This window comes from Ixodes scapularis, unplaced genomic scaffold (genome assembly GCF_016920785.2).
Source record: "Ixodes scapularis isolate PalLabHiFi unplaced genomic scaffold, ASM1692078v2 PGA_scaffold12__126_contigs__length_90152505, whole genome shotgun sequence".
In the NCBI taxonomy this organism is placed as follows: domain Eukaryota; kingdom Metazoa; phylum Arthropoda; class Arachnida; order Ixodida; family Ixodidae; genus Ixodes; species Ixodes scapularis.
The window spans coordinates 83366099-83391752 of NW_024609838.1; the positions used below are offsets into that span (position 1 = coordinate 83366099).

General features: G+C 44.7%; 1 protein-coding gene across 1 annotated transcript in view; it reads left to right on the forward strand.

Moving 5' to 3' along the window:
• Window positions 1-25654, forward strand: part of LOC8037051 — a 104328-nt gene that overhangs the window by 51360 nt on the left and 27314 nt on the right. The window contains exon 3 of the mRNA XM_029975013.4: window positions 17828-17988. Coding sequence (XP_029830873.3) covers window positions 17828-17988 — 161 coding nt within the window. The remainder of the gene's footprint in view (window positions 1-17827; window positions 17989-25654) is intronic.

Below are 25654 nucleotides of genomic sequence, written 5' to 3' on the forward strand. Positions count from 1 at the left end.
TTAAAAGACGTTACCTTACTACGGACTCCTCAGTCGGCAGCGGCAGCAGCACTTTGACGCGTCACCTAAAAAGTTTGTTCGTCCTTTCTAGACTGGACTTGGCAGCCGGTGCGAACCTATCTACGCGGGAACGTGATCATCCTCTTTTGGCTCGTCATCATCGGCAAGGGGACCGCATTCTGGCGGCGAACCACGACCAGGCCACGTGGCAGTAACGTCACGACCATCCCTTTAAAAGACGTTACCTTACTACGGACTCCTCAGTCGGCAGCGGCAGCAGCACTTTGACGCGTCACCTAAAAAGTTTGTTCGTCCTTTCTAGACTGGACTTGGCAGCCGGTGCGAACCTATCTACGCGGGAACGTGATCATCCTCTTTTGGCTCGTCATCATCGGCAAGGGGACCTCATTCTGGCGGCGAACCACGACCAGGCCACGTGGCAGTAACGTCACGACCATCCCTTTAAAAGACGTTACCTTACTACGGACTCCTCAGTCGGCAGCGGCAGCAGCACTTTGACGCGTCACCTAAAAAGTTTGTTCGTCCTTTCTAGACTGGACTTGGCAGCCGGTGCGAACCTATCTACGCGGGAACGTGATCATCCTCTTTTGGCTCGTCATCATCGGCAAGGGGACCTCATTCTGGCGGCGAACCACGACCAGGCCACGTGGCAGTAACGTCACGACCATCCCTTTAAAAGACGTTACCTTACTACGGACTCCTCAGTCGGCAGCGGCAGCAGCACTTTGACGCGTCACCTAAAAAGTTTGTTCGTCCTTTCTAGACTGGACTTGGCAGCCGGTGCGAACCTATCTACGCGGGAACGTGATCATCCTCTTTTGGCTCGTCATCATCGGCAAGGGGACCGCATTCTGGCGGCGAACCACGACCAGGCCACGTGGCAGTAACGTCACGACCATCCCTTTAAAAGACGTTACCTTACTACGGACTCCTCAGTCGGCAGCGGCAGCAGCACTTTGACGCGTCACCTAAAAAGTTTGTTCGTCCTTTCTAGACTGGACTTGGCAGCCGGTGCGAACCTATCTACGCGGGAACGTGATCATCCTCTTTTGGCTCGTCATCATCGGCAAGGGGACCGCATTCTGGCGGCGAACCACGACCAGGCCACGTGGCAGTAACGTCACGACCATCCCTTTAAAAGACGTTACCTTACTACGGACTCCTCAGTCGGCAGCGGCAGCAGCACTTTGACGCGTCACCTAAAAAGTTTGTTCGCCCTTTCTAGGGGGGTTCTGGTTCTTTAACCTCCCTCAACTTTTCGGTTTCTGTGTGCTGCTTCAGCCGACACAATGTGCATGGTGTTCGTGTATCTTTTTTTTTTCTTTCTTCTTCCCAGTGGTACTATGGCACAAGAAGAAATGACAAAAATCTTAAAGGCCATAGAAGATTTCAAACGGGAAATGCGAGCGGAGTCACGAGCCCTCAAAACTAGTGTTGACGCCTGCAAAAGCGCCACAGATGACTTTAGAACGGCACTTGCCGATATAAAGCAGCTTCGAACAGATGTTCAAATGGTTCAGGAAGTTTGCAATGAACTAGAAAGGGGAAATGACTGGCTGAGGGGACAGTTGTACAAAACACAAACCGAAGTCCAGGACCTCGACCAGTACAGTCGAATGAATAACGTGGAAATAAAAAGCATCCCAAAAGGAAACGGAAAACACGCCACTGAAATCGCTAAAAGCATTGGCGTTCTGGTGAATAATCCGCTCGAAGAAACCGACATTGACATCTGCCACGCAGTTCCCGCCCGTGGTGACGAAACTGAAAACATAATCATTCGCTTGGTCACAAGAAAAAAGCGCAACGAGTTTCTTGCGGCTTCCCGCAAAGCAAGGCTAGCTACCGAAATACTCGGGCTCTCGGACGCTGGTGTCAAGTCGATCTTCGTTAACGAGCATTTATCTCCTGCAAAAAAGCAACTGCTGGGCGCAGTTGTAGCGAAGAAAAAGGAAAAAAATACTGGAAGCACGCTTGGACAAACAACGGAAAGATTTTTGCAAGGCAGACTGATGACTCTGAGATATTGTATATTGCTTGCAAACAAGATATCTCAAAGATAAACTAAGATATGAATGATGACGGTGCGGAGAGAGCGAAAATACCTGATACGTCACAGTTATATGATATTACAGCGTTTAACACGTTTTGTTCGAAAGTATGTAACAATTTTTCGATTCTTCATTTAAATGCCAGGAGTTTGTGTAACAAAGTTGATGAGGTTGAGTGTTTTGTTAATTCCCTAGATATGAAATTTGATGTTCTAGCATTTACCGAGACCTGGTTTCGAAACTATCACGTTTGTTTGAATGGGTATCACTGCGAGTATTTAAATCGACCTCAGAAGACTGGTGGTGGTGTTGCCATATACATAAAGAATAGTGTTGCTTTTAGGTTAATCGAGGAGTTATCGTCGTCAACCCCCAATTATGAATGTCTTGCGATAAGCTGTCTAGGTATTCTTGTTGTTATCCTGTACCGCCCCCTGATGGAAACAAATGTACATTCTTTGAATTTGTTTGCTCTGTTTGACAATATGCAAGTGCACTCCATCTCAAAGTGATAATTTTTGGTGACATAAACATCGACTTACTCGTTGAAAACACACACCAAGTAGAGTTTCTTACTCTCATCCAGTCTTTTGCATGCTTCAACAGGATCAATACTCCCACCCGTGTAACAGCCACTTCATCTGCATTATTAGACCCATGCATAACAAACTTCCACCCAGATGACGTACTGTCGGGAGTCATAACCGCTGGAATAAGCGATCACATGCCCATTTTTTGTATTTTGCCTAAATTAATAAAAGTTAATAATGCAACTGTTTCACGCTTATATCGTTATATGTCGGAAGAGGCGTTGAATACATTTTATGCCTTATTAAAAGAACAGAACTGGGAAAATGTCCTGTGTGAAAGAAATCCAGATAAGGCATACAGCCTATTTTATGCAACACTGAAGGATTCCTATGAGGCATCTTTTCCTCTACGATTGAAAAGAACCAACAGGAAAATTAGAAAGCCATGGATCACGCAGGAACTTTTCCGTAGGATAGGTGAAAAACATAAGATGTACGATCGCTTTGTTCAGACTCGAGATACTACTATTTTAACGGATTTCAAAAAGTATAGAAATCGCCTGAACTCCAATATTCAAAAAACAAAAGAGGCTTTCCTTCAACGTAAGTGTGCAGACGCGCAAAATGATCCGAAAAAGATATGGGGAACTGTTGACGAAATCATTAGACTTAAGCCGCGTCACAGCTGCTTACCCGATTTGAATATAGACGGGGAATCGTTATCTGGAAGTGAACTAGCGACACGATTTAACACTCATGTCCTATCAGCTGGTGAATCCACGTCTGCAAGTCAGCCTGGTGACCACCGAAAGTACCTAAAGAATGATATTTCAAACTCAATCGTTCTTTATCCAGTAACTGAGCACGAAATAATTATGTTCATCATGTCCCTTAAAAACAATTCAGCTTGCGGGGTGGACGAGCTTAATGTAGCACCTATTAAATTTGTATCTAGCATTATTTCAATTCCTCTTACTCATATATGTAATTGTATATTTGAAAGTGGTATTTTTCCTGATCTAATAAAAATAGCGAGAGTTTCAACAGTCAGTAAGGGTGGCTCGAAACATGACTTAGGAAACTACAGACCAATATCAGTGTTGCCGTTGTTCTCAAATGTAATTGAAAAAGCAATTAATGAAAGGCTTCAAACGTTTTTTTTTCAAGGTACGATGTCATAATCAAACAACAGTATGGTTTTCAAAAGGGAAAAACTACCGAACTAGCGCTTTTGCTCATTAAAGAAAAAATATTACGTAATATTGAAGATCAACGTTTTACAATTGGTTTATTTATCGATTTTAGAAAGGCTTTTGATTCCATAAAACATGACATACTCCTTTCCAAGCTCGAGACATATGGCATACGCGGGACTACGAATAAGCTTATTACAAGTTACCTTACTTCTCGCACACAGTATAAGGTTTATAATAACATAAAATCGCCTCTAGGGTTAATAAAATATCGGCTACCGGAAGGCTCAATACTGGGACCTTTACTCTTTCTCGTCTATATAAATGACATACATAATATACCATTTACCGAAGATTTAATACTGTATGCCGATGATACAAATGCATTTTTTTTTCTGGGGCCAATCTTAGCGAACTAGAGACCACAATCAACAAATATTTAATTGAACTTTCATCTTGGCTGGTGGCTAACAGTTCACTTCTAAATACAGAAAAGACAAAATATGTAATTTTTTCCTCAATAAATCGCGCCCACAATACACATATTGAAATGCAATTCCAAAGAGCTCAAATTGAGCGTGTCGACAATCATAAGTTTATTGGAGTATGGTTTAACGAACGCCTCAATTGGACGCACCATGTAAATAAATTAAGAAACGAAATCTCAAAATCAATAGGCCTAATTTCATCTGCAAAGCATCTTTTACAGGAATGGCTGAAGTACCAACTGTAGTATGCGCTAATATATACCAAGGTTTACTTCTGCTTTTTTGTCTGGGGTGAGACGACAAAAACAAATATCACATATCTGCATTTATCACAAAAAAAAAAGCTGTTCGTCTAATGCACAATTCTGCTTATGACTCACATACAGCTCCGCTTTTTGAGAAGTATAAAATTTTGAGCTTTGAACATGTCTACATTTATAAACTTGCACTCTACATATTCCATGACCATAGACTTCAAAAACCTAACTATCAATCTGCATGTACTAGACCCGACCACCATTACAACACTCGAAATTACAAGTATATACTCCCCAAAATCAGGACAAACATGGGCAGACAAAAGCTCTCATTTCAAATTCCAAACTTTCTTAATACACACAGTTATCTTCATACACTTATTACGTCAAATTTATCGCTAAACAGATACAAAATTAAACTTAAAAAAACTCTGGCCCACAAATACTGCAAACTGATCTAAAATATCTGGTTTTATCCTCTTTGCTATCTCTGTTTTTTTTGTAGGTTTTGTGTGTTATGGTATTACAGTATAGTTTTATAGTATGAAAAATGTTTACTATCTAAATGTCATTGATATGTATATTTTGTTATTCATTATATTTTATTTAAGAGCGCTTCTTGGTTTAGTGTGCTCTGCTGTCGACGACTGTCATTGTCTTTTTACTATTTCATTTATGCAGTGGTACCGAGGCCTCGTCAGACCTTCTGGTCTTTTGCCTTGGTACTGCAGACAAAGTGTATTGTCTGATCAGACTGAAATAAAAAAATAAAATAAAAAAGGCTCTACAACGACAAGCTAAAAATATGCCTTAAGACGGGCGGAAAAATGGAGGAGCATCCTTTAACACTGAAGCTTGGAATGCCGTCAAATGCAACTGATAACTTTGGCTTCAGTTTCCTGATAGCAAGTTCAATATCTGCAATTTCAAAAGATAAAATTGACAGGTGATCACTGGCATTATCACCGACGGCATGCACAGGCAGTTTAGTTTGGCCGCAAGAATAAACCTTAGAAAAATAACTTGCGAATGTATTGGGTACATCTTCGGGCTCCGACAGCATATTACCAAACGAGTCAGCTATGTTTTTTGATGACGAAGTTTTAGTTGTGCCATCCTTTACATATCGCCAGAAAAGCATTGGGTCACGATTTAAGCTAGGCTCTACTGACTCACGGTGTAATATTTTTATGAGGTTCGTACACGTCTTGGCATCCTTACGGAAGCTAACTCTGATTAAGCATTGAAAATGTAACGTGCCAGGTGGAAGGGAGTTGACCGGCATCCAAACACCAGCGCCGCGAGCTCCGCAATGCACTCAATGAACGTGGAGAACGAAAAAGGCTTAACTTAAAAAGAAGACAAGAAATCCAGGAAAGAGGGGTGCAAGACTCTCCTAAGAGTCTTTGCCAGGTGAAAGGAAAAATCCGAAACAAAACAAGAAAAGAAAAACGAAAAAAAAAAAGCAGCGCAAAAGAGGACCTGGCGATGCTAGACACGGTGCCTGGAAGGCTGAGATAATCCTCAGAAAATGTGTTTCTGAACATATCGGTTTGATAGAAAAATTGAAATACAGTAGCAAGTTTTAAAGCCTGAAATGCTTTTTAACGCCACCCCCCCCCCCCCCCCCCCCGAATTCCCAAAATTTTGTACGTCCGTCTGTCCGTCCGTCAGTACATTCTCCGCTTCATCTAGCGGGCAAAGTATCGTCACATGACCCATACAATGCAAACTTGAAAACAGCGCAAAAAAGACAAAGAACAAGAATGAGAAGTGAACGAACACAACGCTGACTGGCAACTGTAGTTTATTCCTGCGAGGAACAGAAAGAAAACTGAAAAGATGCAAGATTGATAAAACATAATCCACCCCTTGAGGCACGGCCGAGCACTTAAACAAATCTGCCGAATTTCTTAATGAAAGACACTTTGTCATCTGCCAAAGCCACGGACGGTGCACCAACACGCGTGTCCCTTGCCGTTTTTGCGCTGTTTCCAAGTTTGGATTATGAACCAACTAGCCCAACTTCAGGCCTTTGTGACCCATACACCTTAGGGAAATTGTCGTCAAGTAATCTATAGTGAACTCAGTTTCCCCGCTAAATTTAGGTTTTAAATTCACATCTTGTGGCCAAAACACCAATTCAGTTTCCCCGCTAAATTTAGCGGGAAATTTACGTCACATAACTTATACACCACTTCAGTTACACCGCTAATAATAGCGGGAATAACCACGTCTTGTGAACTAGACACCAATCCAGTTTCCCGGCTCAATTTAGAAGAGGAAATTTACGTCCCGAGACAACGTCACGTGACGTTTACAATATTTATGTTTCTCCGCTAAATTTAGCAGGAAAATACACGTCATGTGACAAACCAATTCCTTCGCCCCATCTAACACCCCATAGTCCTACTGGGTGATTCAAGGAGACGCCAGGCTCTTTAAATCGATCGCAAATTCGGTTTTTTAACCTATCGCGCTACGACTTTGTGCAGCGTTGCCCACAGATGGTGCATTTTTTTTGTAAAATTTGCAAACGGGAAAAGGTTAAGAAAAAAAAAAGGCTTAGCTCCTATGGAAATGTGGCGAAGCCAAGGGTCTTCAAACAAGACGACGCCGTTTCGCACGGGAGACAAGAGATGGCGCTACGAACGCCGCCAACGAACGAGCATACGGCGCCGAGAGCCGGCGTCTTTAGCAGACAATCTTTTCGACTCAAAAGCGACGCGCGTTCTGCAGGCGGCGACAGTAGCAGAAACAAAAACAGGCGCGGTAACAGCAAGGAACTGCAGTTCTTTGTCTGCTAAAGACGCCGGCTCTCGGCGTCGTATGCTCGTTCGTTGGCGGCAGTTGGCGTCGCGACCGCTTGCGCCATCTCTTGTCTCCCGTGCGAAACGGCGCCGTGTTGTTTGAAGACCGGTGGCTTCGCTGCGTTTCCGAAGGAGCTAAGCCTTTTTCTTTCTTTACTTTTTCCTCGGGTAAGTTCGCTCTTTGCAAATTTGACAAAAAAAAGAAATGCATCATCTGTGGGCAACGCTGCACAAAGTCGTAGCGCGATAGGTTAAGAAACCGAATTTTGCGGTCGATTTAAAAAGCCTGGCGTCTCGTTGAATCACCCTGTAGATGAACGGAAGGCCTTAGTGCTCCTCCAGAGACGTCGCAAGAGTGGGAGCGTTGGCGGAGGCCAGGCGCTGCTGTATAGTGCCAAAGGGAGGGAATGGCGCGTGAATTCTCCGTCGAGACACAACTTTGTTTTTGTCAATTTGTCACTTCTTCAGCGTGGTTTTTATTTAAGCCAAGAGAAGTGAGGCATACAGCATAAACAACTCGTTCTAATAAATATGCGATGTTCTTCAAAGGGCGTGTTTCTGTCGTAAAACATATATATTACATACAAACATGTCTATGATTATTTACGAACAAAATTATGATTACGAACAAATATTGTGTAAGAGCATGTGCTTTTTATGATTATCCACATTACATTATAGACAAACACGATACGTGTAGCAATACTATCTATGATTGTGTGCAAAAAATATGTGATTGTGGACAAACTATTTGTAGAAAAATGTTCATTAGATGATTATCTACAGTGCAATATATACACTGTATATGTGCAAACACTAAATATGATTATGTACAAACTAGAATTTATCAAAAGGAAGTTTTGCTTCGCAGAGTTTCAGCTTTTCGTTTTTTAGATTTGTCATTCGCTTGAACATTCCTGTCGTTCACTCTACAACAAACGTTTTTCAGCAAAATAATTGTGCTGCACCACAACACATGCTTCAGCACCAGCTCGCTCGTGTGTCCGTTGGCTAGCAGTTAGAATGTAAGGTTCGGGACAAGCTGGCGCTGATTAGGCATTTTTGGGAACTCCGACTTTTTTACAGTTGTTCAACAACAGCGTATTTGTATGTGACGGCGTTTACAGCTGTCCCACTTCTCGATGTCCTCAAAGAGCTCCATCACGTTCTTCTTGCTCTTTGCCACAGCTGAAGCGTGCAGGTTGAATCCAAATCTTTTTACCGGTGTTTTCACAATGCAGAATGGTAGCGTTAGGTCAGCATTCACAACAATCAAGTATTTGATCCATGGCGCTTCACCTTCAACGACGTGCTCTAAAGTGAGGGATTCATTGGCTTTGATAGCATGCCAGAATGCCGAGAGCTTACTTCTCGCGTACATAGCTTGGTCGTTTACGCTGAGAATCCTGTCTGCTTCTTCTTCCTTGCGAAAAGTCCCCATTAATGCTGCAAACGCTGTTTGCATGGCAGAAGTATCTAGACGCTGTCGTTTAGACTCTGGGTCTTCCCTTCTGGTGCATATTGTTGAGAAGTAAGATGTACAGTCGAGGAACTTCGATGGGACTGCCTTTTCACGAAGGCGGAAATGTGTCAAAGGGGCGCTGACCAAGCGTCCGGTAGCATTATCCACATACGAAACCTCTCGAACTATGTCGTCGTCCGTGAAAGGACGGTCGCACACCTTGAAAGATAATTTTGTTTTCTACAAATAACAGCGACTTGACGGGTGTAATAAAATGTGAGGTGACCGCTCCTAATATTACGTTAGTCAAAGTCAATTCAATGAATTGGGTTTGACGAGGTTTTACTTCTCAGACATTTATTATTTCATTATTTTACTCACTTATCGCCCTACATCTCTCTCAGTCGAATGGCTATATTGCACCGGTACCGATTCATCAACAGAGCACCAGACCCTTCCTGAGCTGGTGGCTCCAACGCGAAACGGAGGGTTTGATAAACAGAGATATGGACGCGTGATTCTATCCCGTATTGTGCCATTAAACAAGAAAACGGCTTCAAAAGCTCTTACCTCTTAAAGGTGTTCATGCAGTCAAGCCAGCGCCATAGGTAAACATGGTTATTTCTACTTGAGACAAAGGCCGATTGATGCCTCTCGGCATCGCTCGAGAGACTTCGTGCAGCCTCTCGAGCCACAGCCGAAACAGAACACGGAAGCTGTACCAGAAACACTCAGAGACGAACCTGCACACATGACATAAACGGAAGATGTAAGCCAGCTAGAAAATAGAATAGCGATCGATTTATCATTTTTTATATAAAAACGCAAACTTAAAATTATATTTAACAACATTTTGAATACGGCACTGCAACTACTACGGAGCTCAAATCACCCACTGTTCGGGAAGAAACTAGACCAGAAAGGTAGAGAAACCCAAGGAGAAGCCTAAGGCAAAGCCAAAATTTCAGAATTGGCTCCTAAATCTGACGTGGATGTCGTCATGCCTCCAATCGCTACGGCCTTGACTCTAGGTGATGTTAGGTCTCTCCATCCACCTCCCCACCCTCTCTACCTACCTTCTATTACTTACCTTACCCCCGGCACCCTCTACCCTCTCCCCATTTCCTCCCATTCTCCTACCAAGTCCTCCCTCCCTCTTCTTCCTTGGTCATGTGACTGCAATTCAGTTTCCTCGCAAAATTGAGCGGGGAAATATACTTCCTGTCACACTAATTCCCTCTTCCTCTACCCTCTCCTTGCTTCACACTCTCCCTTTCCCAAATTTCCTCGCCCTCCTACAGTGCCCTCTCCACCCCTTCATCTGCCGCCCATTTCCATTTATCTCTCTCCCCTCCCCTGTTCCTTTCCCCCTAAAGTGCTCCTCCTTCCCTCCACCTCCCCACTTGCCGTTCTTCCCAACGTCGGTCACGTGACACACTAATTTAGCCTCCTCAAAATTCATAAAAGTAGGTTCATCACTATCGTAGCGACTGTTTAGTGCCTTCCAAATGTATGAAACAGGCATGTTTAGCTGCCCTGAATTTGTAGTTCACGAACAAATCCTCAGACGGTGCTCGTTACTGGAAAAAGGTCCGACTCTTGACTGGAAAGAGCGGGGAACTTGAAATAAAGTCTTCGGTATAAAGCCCTGAAATGCCCGTACAACAGGGACACATAAGGCTGTCCTTTCAGAAAACGCTTCACTACAACTTCTGCTGTGAACGATACCGCTTCGCTTTGCCTGCCTACAAAGTTCGAAAGAATTACAAAAGCAATGCCAAGAATGATATGCACAGACCACCGTGGTACAGACAGAACCGGTTGTAGCAGACGACGGAGAATGTGCAGAGCGATACCTTGCCTCTTTGGAGACCTTCAGTGTGAAGGCTCGTTTACACTTGCGGAAGGCTCTCTTGATGCCGACCGACTTAGAAATGCAAAGAGCGCCCGCCTTTTACACTTGTTGCGGCCCGCCGCGTTCCCGCAGCTCCAGTGTCTCGAAGGACCAGAGAAAGAAGCCTCCAGCAGTGTATAAAAAACGCTCAGGCAGCCAGCATTTCGCTTCTGCCCTATATCATACAGCTAACAGCGCACAGTGCCCAGAAGGATGTCCCCAACATCCTCTCGGCGATACAAAAATGCAAAAATAAAATAGCGAGCAAACGGAGTCAGCACGAGTACGTACCACTAGCGCCAATTTTATTCAACAGTTCTCTTTTGTGGGCACTCTATTCGTTGTTCAAATGCCTAGCGTCAAAGAGCGTTGAATAATTCGTTAGTCTCGTTTAATATTTCTTCCGACACAACCTTGCCACGAAACGGCGCCACTAGCGCAACTTGGGAACTCCGACAACTCCGGGTGCAACCCGGACAACTCGGGAGATTTGGCTAAATTGTGACGTCAGTAAGCGTCATTTCTCTCTTGCGTTCTGATTGGCTGCAGTGGCGCGGAAACTTCTTCCGCGCCGAAAAAACCGCTCCCGTACCGAGTGCTCTCGCCGTCGACTATTCCAACAATTTCGCCGCCTGGCGTCCAATTCCTCGCGGATCCGCCCGCGGATCCGTAAGTGTGAACGAGCTATCACGTGGTCGATGCCGCCGTGAGAAACAGGAGCGTAGAGCTCTTTGCGCGCAGCCTGGTTTACACCTTATAAAAAAGGAAGTTCCATCTAGCGTGTGTGTGATCAATTATCGAGTTTACGCCACATTAGGGTGTTCCCATAAGAGCCCTTCGCAGGGCGTCTAAGATAAAGACCGTGCACTTACCTGGATAGCCCGTTTCATTGATTCAGTGACGAGCCTTGCGACATCGTTGCTGGGAGTTCCTCTTCACACAATCTCGTCCCCACCTTTCTTTCCTCCGTTGCACCAAAGCTAAATAGAAATTCATTGAACGCACAAATACATTGTCCTAAAATCGTGAAAACAGAGTTGAATGCCGATTTGTGCGTCCACAGATGGCAGAATTTCTTCAGTATGGCCACTCTGAAGGGCAAGATGATGGTAGCTTGCAGGAATTTTGCGTGCAGCCTATTATTTATTTATTTATTTATTTATTTCTCTGCCAGCCGTAAAGCCAGGGCAGGAGTGGTACAAATAGCAAACATAAACAAAATGTCATAATTACAAACACACAAAAAGAAACATGAATAAAAAGAAAATTAATTGCATGCATACACAAACTCTAGTTCCTTTGCGAATGACGTGAAATCTTCGGAATTGACAACACGTGCGGGTAGCTTGTTCCATTCATGTATACACCGAACAAAAAAGGAGTAACCTGAGACTGGGGTAGAGAAGAAGCATCAAAGCGTGGAAGGGACAGAAAATAGACAGGACGTCGTCCTGTCTATTTTCTGTCCCTTCTACGATTTGATGCTTCTTCTCTACCCCAGTCTCAGGTTATTTCAACATGGTTAATATTCACCAGCTCGCCTGCACCCTTACGATTTTTTCTATCAAAAAAAGGAGTATTTAAAACGATCTGTTGAGCACCAATATGGTTGAATATAATGATTGTTTTGTTCTATGCTGCATAGGTTCGGGAGTTCTTATGTATTTCGAAACATCTATTCTGTAACATCCATTCTAAAATCTGAAAAAAAAAAAAAGTTTAATTCTGCTTATAGCCAACCTGGTGTGAACACTGCATAGGTTTGCTCGGGACCTGAGTGCGGAGACAGAGTCGGTTGATTTGTAACTATTGAATATAAATCGCACTGCTTTGTTTCATAGTCTTTCTAGAATATGAACATTTCTAGTGGTAAATGGCTCCCATACAGGGCTCGCATATTCAATGGCTGGTAAAATCAGACATTTAAAAACCATTAATTTTACTTCTGGACTTGCATGATCTAGCTTTCTTCTGATCATCCACAGTTTTTGAAATCCTTTTTGGAATACATGATCGATATGGGAGTTCCAGCTCAGATCGGAGCTAAAGAACACTCCCAGATATTTATACTCAGTAACTTTATTAAAAAAAAAGGACATTTATTTTATAGTTAAATTCCAGAATTTTTTTTTTACGCGTCACATTCATATAGACAGTTTTCTTAATATTCAATTCCATCTGCCACTGAGTGCACCTATTTTGCTCAGATGCCTATCTAGGTTCTCTTGATCTTGAACGAAGGAAAAAGTACAATATACTATAGTGTCATCTGCAAAATGCTTTAAACATATCTCAGGATCGAATCCGTCACTCATGTCGCTGATATACAATATAAGAAGGAGCGGTCCAAGCACAGAACCCTGCGGAACACCAGATAACACTGGCAATGAGTTGGTCCTTTCGCCCTGAAGATAAACAAACTGTTCTCTGCCCGATAAGTATGCCTCCATCCAATCTACAATTTGACTGTTCTTTAGAATGAGACTAAGTTTATGTAATAGCTTCGGATGCGATACGCGATCGAAGGTTTTCGAGAAGTCTAAAAACATGACATCAGTTTGTACACCCTTATCTACATTTCTGCTAAGGTCATGAAAAACTTCAATCAGCTGCGTAGTTGTAGAACAACCCTGCCTAAAGCCGTACTGGTTAGTGCCCAGGATGTTGTTACTTTCTATAAAATCTATTAAATGTTTTGCTATTATATGTTCTAAAGTTTTGCAGCACGTACTAGTGAGTGATATTGGTCGATAGTTGCACAAGGTGGTTCTTGCGCCTTGTTTGGGAATAAGAATTACTTTCCCGCACTTCCAGTCTCGTGGAATCATTCCTCTGCTAAGTGTAAGTTTAAAAATTATCACTAAAAAATGGGAACACCATTCGGCATATCTTTGCAGAAACGAATTTGGAATCTTGTCGGGTCCCGGCGACTTTTTTGTATCAATTTTTAACAGCAAACTAAAAAGACCTTCTTGATTCACGTATATGTTTGGAATGGGAGGTATGCAGCCAGAAACGTGAAAAGCGGGAAGGGGACCATTGTCTCTCGTAAAAACTGACTGGAAGTATTCGTTGAATAATGAAGCCATCTGATCATTATCCGTTATAACAGAACCGTTTTCAACTATGCTGGTTATCGCATCTCTCGAAGGAGATAAATGCCTCCAAAATTTTTCAGGGGAAGTCTTCATAACGTTTAGAAGGGAATTATTCATATAAAAAGATCTAGCATTGCGAACTTCTCATTTAAAATGTCTGGAGAGGTTCCGCACCTTCTCTCGCCTTTCTGGAGTTTCATGTTTCTTAAGCTGCCGCCGTTCCCTCCTTAACCTATGCTTCAGGCAAGCAATATTTCTTGTTACCCAAGGATTGTTCTGTGAATGCCTTCTTACTCGAAGCGGAACAAACTTTTCTATATCATTGTGTACCAGGGTTTTAAATTTTTCCCAAACATTGTCTATCGATGACGTGCCTAACAAGGAAAACTTTCTAAAATTAGCAAAGTGGACATCTAAAAATCAAGTATACTTTCGTCATCTGCTTTCGAAAAATCCGGAAATGAGAGGTTCTGGCGCGTTGGAATATCTCGTCTCTCCAGAGGACATCTTATAAGAACCATATCATGATCAGAGATCCCGTCAATAATCTGGCATGAGTATTTTGTTTGCGCCATAGTAGGACTTAAAAATACCAGGTCGAGCATGGATTCAGTTTAGCCTTGCGTTCTTGTACTCCCTTGAACTATTTGTGTAAAATTTTGTGAATAAGCCAGATCTAATAGTGCTTGAGACATAGAGGCTTCGCCATTCCCCATGCACAAATTAGTCCAGTCGATGTTAGGCAGGTTGAAATCCCCGGCCAGGACAAGCCTAGAGTTTTCGCTATTAACATATTCGCATAAATAGTCATTTATACGCGTAAAATAATCATCATTTGACATGGGGGGACGATATACAGCTCCGACTATAATAGGAAGTTTATCAACCATGACCTTACAAAACAAAGATTCTATGTCCAGAGCAGGCATCTCAACACTCCCAAGTGCTTTTTTAATGACAATGGCAACCCCACCGCCACGAGTCACCCGGTCTTTACGGAAACACACATAATTGGGGGGTATAAAGTCAGAATTTTCAACAGAGGCACTTAACCAAGTTTCCGTTATTATAACAACATCAGGTTCATGCTCTAAAAATACAGCTTCAAGTTCAGCCCGTTTGTTCAACACACTCCTTGCATTTAAATTGATGACCGTGAGCGCATCAGGAAAAACCTTGGTTTTCAGGAGACGATGACTGCCTCAGTTCTTCTTCCAGTTCCCGCCTGTCCCGGCACGGCAGTCGAGAGTTGGATTCAGGATCCCAGTAGAACTTACGACCTTCAATAGCCACTTTGTCGTGAACCAACCAAACCTTTGAACCTCGATTCTTTTCCTCGCGTGAAGCTTCCCAGAGGTGTTTTCTAATATCTTGAACATGTTTAGAAAAGTCTTCACTAACGGAAATGTTCGTGCCTCTTAGCCTGCTACAGTTTCGCAAGACTTCCATTTTCTCTTTGTAGTTGTAGAAACGTACTATTATAGGCCGAGGTCTGCGACGTTTCTTGCCAAGACGGTGCATGCGTTCTATGGTTTTGGGATTCACGTTAACTTTGTTAAATACATTGGACTGAAGCGCCTCGGAGAGAACCGCTGGAGTTTCATTTCGTTCCTCATTTAATCCGAAGATCAAAATATTATTGCGCCTCGAGCGGTTTTCTAGGTCGTAGATTTTTTGCGTTAATTCATGAACAGTTCGCGAGAGTTCCCAGACCGAGGCCTGCAATTCTACAGCACTCTTAATCGACGATTCGAGATTCACTAACCGAGCATCCAGATTTTTAAAATGTTCTGTGTTTTCATTGACGGATTTTTGGATAGAGCGCTCATCTCGTTTAATATCGTTTAGCATCTTCATGTGTTCTTTTTGCCCATCAAGGATCATTGACACCTTTTCCTCGAGTGAGTGGTGTGGTCCAGGGTTCATCTCGACGTCACCGCTTAGAAAAAAAGTCAAGTTTGGGGGTTTTACGTACCAAACCAACGACGGGCATCTGGCACGCCCCAGCGGAGGACTGAGGATTAATTTGGACCACCTGGGGATCTTTTGACGTGCAGCCGAAAGCTCGGTTACACGGCGCCTTCTCCGCAATAAGCCTCCGTCAGATTGCGGGCACCTCGGCCGGGATTCAAACCCGCCGCATGGGGATCCGTAGGCCGACGCTCTCGCCTCGGACCCACCGAGGCTAATACGTCACCGTTTAGAAGCAGAAGCTGTTTTACAATATCTAAGAACTCTAACGTCATGGAAAGCAATTTGTGGGGGCACGGTACAACAAGGCACAGGCAACTACTGCGTACACCACAACTCTTGTAGCTTACCTGCAAGCAGGCGAAGACAAGTAGGTTAGGCATCTTGTCGCAAAGTGTACCGTGCCCACCACTGGTACCGTGCAGTCTGTTCCAATGTATTATAGCACCCAGAGGTGTAGTACTCGTTGACGTTGATTGGCTTGGAGTGACGTAGGTAAGGGCCGTGCGCACCGTGGCCGATGTCTCGCAGATACCGACGTCCCGTGTTGATGACAAGACATGTCCCACGCTGCTTGCGTCGGACGGTGGAAGCTTGAATGGCTCAAAGGCCACGTCATGCACGCAGTTTTCCATCGCTTGAAAATACAGTACCTGCAAGCAGGCGAAGACAAGTAGGTTAGGCATCTTGTCGCAAAGCGTACCGTGCCCACCACTGGCACCGTGCGGTCCGTTCCAGTGTTTTATAGCACCCAGAGGAGTAGCACTCGTTGACGTTGATTGGCTTGGAGTGACGTAGGTAAGGGCCGTGCGCACCGTGGCCGATGTCTCGCAGATACCGACGTCCCATGTTGGTGACAAGACATGTCCCACGCTGCTTGCGTCGGACGGTGGAAGCTTGAATGGCTCAAAGGCCACGTCATGCACGCAGTTTTCCATCGCTTGAAAATACAGTACCTGCAAGCAGGCGAAGACAAGTAGGTTAGGCATCTTGTCGCAAAGCGTACCGTGCCCACCACTGGCACCGTGCAGTCCGTTCCAGTGTTTTATAGCACCCAGAGGCGTAGTACTCGTTGACGTTGATTGGCTTGGAGTGACGTAGATTAGGGCCGTGCGCACCGTGGCCGATGTCTCGCAGATACCGACGTCCCGTGTTGATGACAAGACATGTCCCACGCTGCTTGCGTCGGACGGTGGAAGCTTGAATGGCTCAAAGGCCACGTCATGCACGCAGTTTTCCATCGCTTGAAAATACAGTACCTGCAAGCAGGCGAAGACAAGTAGGTTAGGCATCTTGTCGCAAAGCGTACCGTGCCCACCACTGGCACCGTGCAGTCCGTTCCAGTGTTTTATAGCACCCAGAGGCGTAGTACTCGCTGACGTTGATTGGCTTGGAGTGACGTAGGTAAGGGCCGTGCGCACCGTGGCCGATGTCTCGCAGATACCGACGTCCCATGTTGGTGACAAGACATGTCCCACGCTGCTTGCGTCGGACGGTGGAAGCTTGAATGGCTCAAAGGCCACGTCATGCACGCAGTTTCCCATCGCTTGAAAATACAGTACCTGCAAGCAGGCGAAGACAAGTAGGTTAGGCATCTTGTCGCAGAGCGTACCGTGCCCACCACTGGCACCGTGCAGTCCGTTCCAGTGTTTTATAGCACCCAGAGGCGTAGTACTCGCTGACGTTGATTGGCTTGGAGTGACGTAGGTAAGGGCCGTGCGCACCGTGGCCGATGTCTCGCAGATACCGACGTCCCGTGTTGATGAGAAGACATGTCCCATGCTGCTTGCGTCGGACGGTGGAAGCTTGAATGGCTCAAAGGCCACGTCATGCACGCAGTTTCCCATCGCTTGAAAATACAGTACCTGCAAGCAGGCGAAGACAAGTAGGTTAGGCATCTTGTCGCAAAGCGTACCGTACCCACCACCGTGCTGTGTTCGTGGCATTGCGCGAAGATCGCGTGTACTGCCCGTTCGTCAATCAGAAATAGACATTTTCATTTACCTTCGAGTGCCACATGGCCTTCATTTTTGCGTGTATTCTCTTGTCCAGCCCATGGCCACCGTCAACGGCGACGCACAGCTCCCGGCGAAGAAGTCCACAGGCCACCGCCTGCCCGTAGGGGGCGCGTTCAAGTTCAAGCCTAGCGCCAGGCCGCACTCGCAAGGCGCACCACCAAAGAATGCTGACGACGCAGCGCGCGACAAACGCAGGTGAGCCGCCCTTCGTTTCGTTCTGACTGTTGTTGCTACAAATCTGTTAACGGATCTTGCTCAATCAGCTCAAGTATGTCTCAGATGACGCTGCGATCCGATGCAGCGAATCAAGCAGCGACAAAAGTGCATGACACGGCGCTCCTTCTCCCTGTGGGAAATTTACTGTCGATGGCTAAAACGATGTGCGTCGTCTGATCGCTGCCCCTGTCGGAAGGTGGCGCCACAAGTTAATGGCGTCGCTAACTCTTTCGTCTGCAAATGCGCCCAAAGTTGACTTGCCAAGATTGTTGCTCTTATATTTTGTTACAGAGGAATTATACACCTTGAAGTTTTACGAGTGCACTTTTAGTGTAAGTTTGGGGTTTTATGTGCATTTAATAAATTTTCCGCTTTCAACGTCGGCTCCGTTGAGCCATCCTGTAGTAGCAGAGAGCTTCAGTAGATCGTTTTGCCATTTACGCTATGCTATCAGCAATCCGCTAGGACGTCCACTAAATCTTCCTTAGCGGAGCAACATGTTCATGTTTTAGTAGCGCGTGTGCAATCTTCGCAAACCGGTACCGGAATATAACGTTACGAGGGCTGACGCAACGCCACAAGCGACTTTGTGAGATACTAAAGCTTCCGTAAAATAATATTTTGTAGATACATTGGTAGTAGTCGCCTACTTATGTCGTTATGTCTCAATAATATCTATCCTTTTGTTAATTAAAGGGCTCATCTTTGCTTCTTTTATAATTAAGCGTAACTGATACTCAAGCTCACCAAGGCGATCCAATTCAAGTCAAGATAGTTAAGCGTGAAGTAGCAATCTCTCAGACGCCGCCGGTCTGTTCTGATCGTGCTTCTCGCTTCATCACTTAATCACGACGTGCCCACTGTCGGAAAAAGATGGCTGCACCGACTCGCCGCACTCGACAGTTGGAGACACGTGCTTTAGAGGCGTCGTTAAGCTCAGGTACGCCCAGTTCTGGGTATCTTTTTACTGCATGGATGCGTAAATTATAATAACGGTATTTAAAACGGGAGGTAGCTTGCTCCACCTAGACAAGAAACCAAAAATATAATTCCTTTGCTCGTCTTTTGTGGTTTTTCTGACTTAAAAAGATAATTTTACTCTATTGCACTAAAACATGCATGTCTGAAGATTTTAGGTGACGTTACTTATTTGCTCGACATGAGTTAATCACGATCTACTGCAGCGGACCTTAGGAGCCATCCCAGCGAATCGAGCACTGCGTACAAATCACGTGACTACGCACCCTGCGCAATGCTGCGTTTGCTCTGAATTTCACGTGACATTCGCAAGACATTGGAATAGCTCCTAGCGTCCGCTGCTGTCCATCGCAAGGTGAAACGTAGTATAGTCGTGTCTCGATGGTCTCGATATGTCCCAGAAGGCGTAGTTGCTATGGACGCGTGAAATCAGCATCTCGTTTTGTGCGCCCGGGGAAACGCGATGGTGTCCGTTTTCTTCACAACGACGACTCGCGTGCGGCATGACGCACCGCGCACCGCCACATCCGCTTCCCCAGGCCACGTAGCACCTCCTCTCCCGATCGGTCCGAAAGGCACCTGACAACGGGACGTTCGGACCATCCGTGCTGCCACTGGCTACGGCCCTCCGAAAATCGTACAGCCGTGTGGCGAATATATAGCAAGTTCGTAGCATGCCGTTACCGGACAGAACCAACACCACCTAGACAGAAGGCCTCCGCACCGTCTTCACAGTCAGACCGATAGACGCCTTAGATTGAGGACGAGTGCTGTGTCAGTGTTTTTCTGGGGCTTGTGTCCAATCAGCGCGTCGAAGGTCGGGCTGGGGCTCAATGGCCGACTTAGCGCGATCCGACTATGATGACGTACCATGAAGGGACAGGAGGAAACGTGGAGGCTTTCATTATTTTTGGTGGTGTTAACAGAGCTGAGTTGTTGACAGAGCCGACGCTCCGATGCGACCAAAAACACTCGCCTCCGGAAGTCGTTCCTACCTTTCGCACATAGGATCGGGTAGTTCTGACGCGCGACTGCCCGACATCGTGTCCTACTTCGGAGTCTCCAGATGGCGCTTCAAACGACTGGTGTAAGGCTTAAACAGGGTATTTATGCTCGTCGAAGTTTTAATGCGAAAGCATTATCTGTCCCAAAGAGCGAAACCGGGGTTGTCTATAACCGCTGTCTGTAACCGTTTGTAGCAGAAACGACACTTAAACTTGAATTTTCAATAATACAGAAGGAAAACTTCAGCAACGCAGATGCCTCGTCACGGAAACCGGCGGGTGCGCTCAAGGTCAAAGCGGACGAGCTTGAGAAATAAAACACGAAGAAAAGCACACCAATGCAATGCTTCGTCTCAGATGCCGTCGTGAAGCCGGAAGGTTTCAAAGCGCCGGGGCACCGCGCTTTGAAACCTTCCGGCTCTCTTTGAAACCTGCGCTCCGTGCGCGAAACGAAGACGTGGCGCGTTTCTTGTAGGAATGCGTTGCGTGTAGAAATGTCTTTAAATTCCCACACGTAAGCAACCTTCAAATTCTCTGCAGAAGTCTTTTTTTTTTTCAAATTTTAACATGACCTAAAAGAGTCCAACTACTAAGAACAGAATTTGCCGCTCAAAATTCGTTGTCTTTACGCCCGAAAACAGCCGGTCGAGAATTGGCCGCGTCCAATCGCGCTTTCTCTCTCTTCCATGGTCATGTGGCACTCAAACTATGCGTACAAAATATATTTAAAGTTGCGGGTCATCTGTGAACATTAGATGACCCACGACATTCATTATTATAAATAGAAACGAATTAGAACCCTGTTGTGTGGCCTCCAAGAAAGTGCAAATACGGTGATCGAAATAAAAATAAAAAGTTACAAAGATCACCGCAAGTACATGTACTACGTCATTCTCAATATGGCGAAATACCGCGGGTTGGACGACGTGAAGGCGGCTCACCACTACGGAACTGTCCTTCGTGGTACCGGCCAATTGATCTTCAAGCGTAGAACATTGAACGGAAGGGATAGAAGTGCGAAACTATCTTGAAATAAGCGGTGCACCCAACTTCGTCGTCGTCGTTGTCTGCGTCACACGCCCGACAAGTGGAGAAGAAAAAAAACGCGCTCGGCTCTAACCACGTGACTTCCGGCATCTAACTCTGTCCTCTGCAGCTCTCCCTCCTCGGTAAACATCGTCCACGAGTCGCGGCCATGAGCTTCCGTGCTCAGGATTCAGTCTTGGTTTCGAGCAGTTGAATTCATCGCCTTTAGTAAAAATATATGTGACTTTGTAGCAAAATATTCATTGGATAGACTCCTCGCATCATATTAAATCACCTGACACAAATTTTTAAAAAAAAGTTGGGGGCGTGTTAGTCCCTCGCTAAAGGAAAAAATGAAAAAATGGAACTCCCCTAAGGGAGTTCCACTGCTGAGTTTATCCTATAACGTTTTCTGCGGCATAGCTCTCACACCATATAATTTGTTCTGCCGCTGCAGGATGCAAACGTTTTCTTCGTTGTTTTGCGATGGGCGCAAGCAGGAGGCGATGAAGTCATCTCATGCAACCTGTCTGCTCGCAACTCCGATTCACTATAGGTGGCGTCACTCGTTTTCCAAAATGGCGATTATAGTGAGGGTCGAAGGTGCGTGCCATTATACCAGTTGCTGAGCCTGCATTGTGTGCTAGCTCGACTGAGCAACACAAATTATTCCTGCGTCTACGAGGAAGCTGGGTTGTTTTGTGCGAAGGTCACCATTTTATCCTGGAAACAAAAACGGTGTTCAGTGTATTATTTACGCAAGGAGGCACGCTTTAATTCTGGAGCGAAGCCGAACCAAACCTTTTTTTTATATTTAATTTCTCCGAATAGGCGTTAATTTCGGATTCTTTCATAACTCAAGATCTGTCTCACAGCGTAACTATTGAGCTAAAGCAGTTGCTCGTGGAAATTATATTCTGTGGCATACGCGTGCGATCCAGGTGCTTAAAATATTTTGCAGTTCAGTGTCCTTTTAAAGACAGGGTCTTTCATACACCTTAGAGCAAACATGGAATATTGTATATGTTGAAAAAATATCTGCTGATATTTGTGTGTTTTTGCTGCCTTTTGTCGCTCAGATAATTGTCATGTGAAATAATGTACTGGGGGCCTTTTAATTGGTTTTGGGGTATTTAGATGATTGATTGCTTTTGCACTATTCCCGGTACAAAAGAGAACAATATCAATCCAAATTTTACAAAATATCGCCACCGGTGATAAGTTCGGAATATGTTTACAAAACGATTAAATTAAGATAACTGTTTTCTGTACAACAACCCAAAGACAGAATCCGAGTCAGACAGCAGAAGTGTGTCTGTGTGTGTCTGTTTTTAAAGCAACGCGTGACTCACAGGACCTTATATTACATCTAGTGTTTTTTGTTCTATCTTGACAACGATGTCAGAGTTCTCCATATGCTAAAAAGAACACAAAATGTGACCTTTCTGTAAGGAATATTAAGGTTAAATGGCATATGTTTGTTATCGTGTCACTTATTGGGGGTCTACATTTCCGTAGGTTTTGTGAATAATAATGTAATAATTTATTAGAGTTTGAAAAGTGTAGTTTCTCACACTCTAATATAATTTGTTGCCGAGTACCAAACTGCAAACGCGCGAACAAGTATGACAATCAAAAATTTCTACAAATTAACAACAATATTGCGAATTGCAGAATTTTTTAATTCTCAGGTTACAAAAAACTGTCTAAAATCAATAAAACATTTTAGCTGATTGAGAAATTAATGTAAAATTACATTAATGTGGGTAAAGCATATGTTCCTATCAACGTCACGACTTAGTCGGAAAAACTTCCAAAATCACCTTCGATCCTTCTAGACCAACCCTGGAAGGGTTTGTAGTGCAAAACTTTCCGGAACATTTGGATTCTTTTATTTTTACGCACTGTCGTTTGGCCAAGCTGAGCCTTTCCAGTTCTAAGGAACCCCATCCTGCTTGCACGTCTCCTCTCTGCAGCACGTTTCGTTGGCGTTGGAAACTGGTGAAACAAAAGTGAGTTTCAGTATTGCGTATAGGAGCGAACGCAAGGACTTTGTTTTTGCGTTAGCGTTGCGTGTTTCACACTACGTGTGCGCGGAACTCAAATTTGCAGTCCTAGATTGACGCATGGCGACGACGCGCATGTGGAGCCCTCAGGTCTAATGCCAATGCATAGCACTTGCGTTTGCAGAATATTAAAACTCTCTAGTAAAGTACAATTTCCTACCGGCTGCAGCACTACATTGGGACAATAAGAACTACCGCTTGCGTTTGGAAATGTCATTTCGCGAGCCATAATCGCGAGCAGTTCCGCCGTGCCCGCTGAGCAGAAGAACCGGGGAACCCTTACTAGAGCGCTTACCATTTCCGCCGCGGGTGGGCGAGCAACGAGCTGGAGACGCGAATACGGAAATAACCTAACGGAGAGGAGGATTGGGCGTGCAGTGGAGTCAGAGGGCCGATCCCTGATTGGAAGGATAATAGATGCACGCAAAGGCCACCTTTCTCTCCACCCACTGTCTCCTTCCAATCAGAGCGTGGTCTGCTCGTCGCTCAGGGTTGGGTGTTGGAGCGCAGGTCATCGGCGTGCGGCGTTCGAAAGCCAGACCTTGCGCGAGGAGCGGACGACGCCCTTGCTCCTTCTGATTGGAGGGCAGTCGGGGGTTGAGACAAAGGCAGTTAGCCTTTTGCGTCTACCCACTATCCTTCCAATCAAAGCGCGGCTCTCTGACGTCTTCACACGCTCTGATCTCCTCTTCTCCTATACTGTTCCTCTCCGTGAAGACGACGTTATGAGATCACCTGAGTTGTGAAACTCTAGCGGAAAGGAGTACCAACTCCTCCTTCTCCTGAAGCCCGACACCCGTCGCTTGAAACACTATCTAGAGCAGGGCCGTCTCAAACACGCGACCCGCACCGTCCTCGGCTACGAGCCCCGTTCACAAATCCGCGTACTGCACCACAAGAGCCTCATGTAGTCGATACCTTCATTTCCTCTAAGTGTAGTTTCGTTTTCAGTTTTGTTTCCATCTGTTTCTTATGTTAATCTCCGGTACGACGATCTCACTACTAGGCTAAAAACACGTGTCTCTTGCGCAAGGACACACCTCGGATACATAAAATTTACGTAGCAGGAGTAACTGTCAACTCTTATGAGCTTGAGCCTCTAACTTTCGCTGATGCATGCAATAAGTTAAAATGACGGTTATAGAATAAATATAATTTAAATTCAATGAAAACATTTTAGCTAATCCGGAAAATTCATGTAGAATTACAGTATTTATGAATAAATCATGTGATACCATCAAACTCGCGACTTTGGGCAATTGGCAAAAGTTCCAAAGTCGCCGCCAGTCCTTCCGTGCTAAAAGACCCCCCCCCCCCCCCCCCACCCGCCCAAACCACCCCCTCCCCAATAAAAAGCACAAAAAAACGATTTTCGTTTGTTTTTATTTGGGAAACTTCCCAAAATATTTATTTTCTTTCATGTCTGCACGCCGTCGTTTTGTCAAGTTCAGCGTTTCCAGTTCGAAAAAACGCCTGTCCGCTTGCACGTCTCCTCACTGCAGCACGTTTCGCTTGTTCCGTCTATCTACGGATGATTTTCGTCATGAATAAGAGGCCAGAAAATAATGCTCAAGCGCGAGCTTTAATTTTTATAGTTTTCTTTATTCTTTATTCAAAAATTACCCCGCATTGCCCGGAGGCGTTATTGCAGGGGAGTTACAGTTTTGAAAAAAGCACATCTTCATTTGTAGAGCACACTTGGTCTTCAGTCAACATAAACCACTCTGCAATTGTTTTAACAAAAAAAAAAAAGATTTCACATACGTGTTTGTCCTGGCGTGGTACTCTCGGATTTTTAAAACGTCATAAGTCTGCCTAGAAACATGATGTGGGGGTTTTAAATATATTTCTCTATTAATACCGGTTTTATTATTCTATATAAGAAATAAAAGCTTTAATTTCAACTTCTTTTGTCGGGAGAAAAGTAGTTCCCAATTCAATTCACTTTTCATTTTAGTGCAGCTCTCCTCCGGCCATACCGATCCAGTACAAACCTAGCAGCTCTGTTTTGGATTCTTCCAATTTATGAATCAAGGAAATTTGTGAAGGGTTCCAGACGCCACGGGCATATTCTAGAATTGCTCTTACACATGATAAGTACGCGTTTTTTTTGTTTTTTTTTTCAAATCAGGTTGTGAGCAATTCAAATTTCTTTGAATAAAATTGAGCGCCCTGCCAGCTTTCACGATCACGTCATCAACAAGAGCGTTCATGAACAGTCGGATGATCGAGTGACACCAAGGTACTTGTACGTAGATTCGTTACTTATTGAGTTGTTTTCTATCCGGTAGTGACTTTCAATTTTTTTCTGTTTTCTTTGTAAAACACAGGTGTCACACTTTTTTTAATTTAAATTCATCTGCCACGTGGAGCACCAAGTATTAATACACTTCAGATCTCGTTACAACAGAGCAGCCTCTTGTTCATCCTCGATTTGTGTTATAAACAACGCAGTCGTCGGCAAACAACCATATACACGTTGAAATTCGCACGGACATATCGTTTACATAAATTAAGAACAAAAGTGGACCTAGAACAGAGCCATGTGGGACTCCTGACGTGACGTCAACG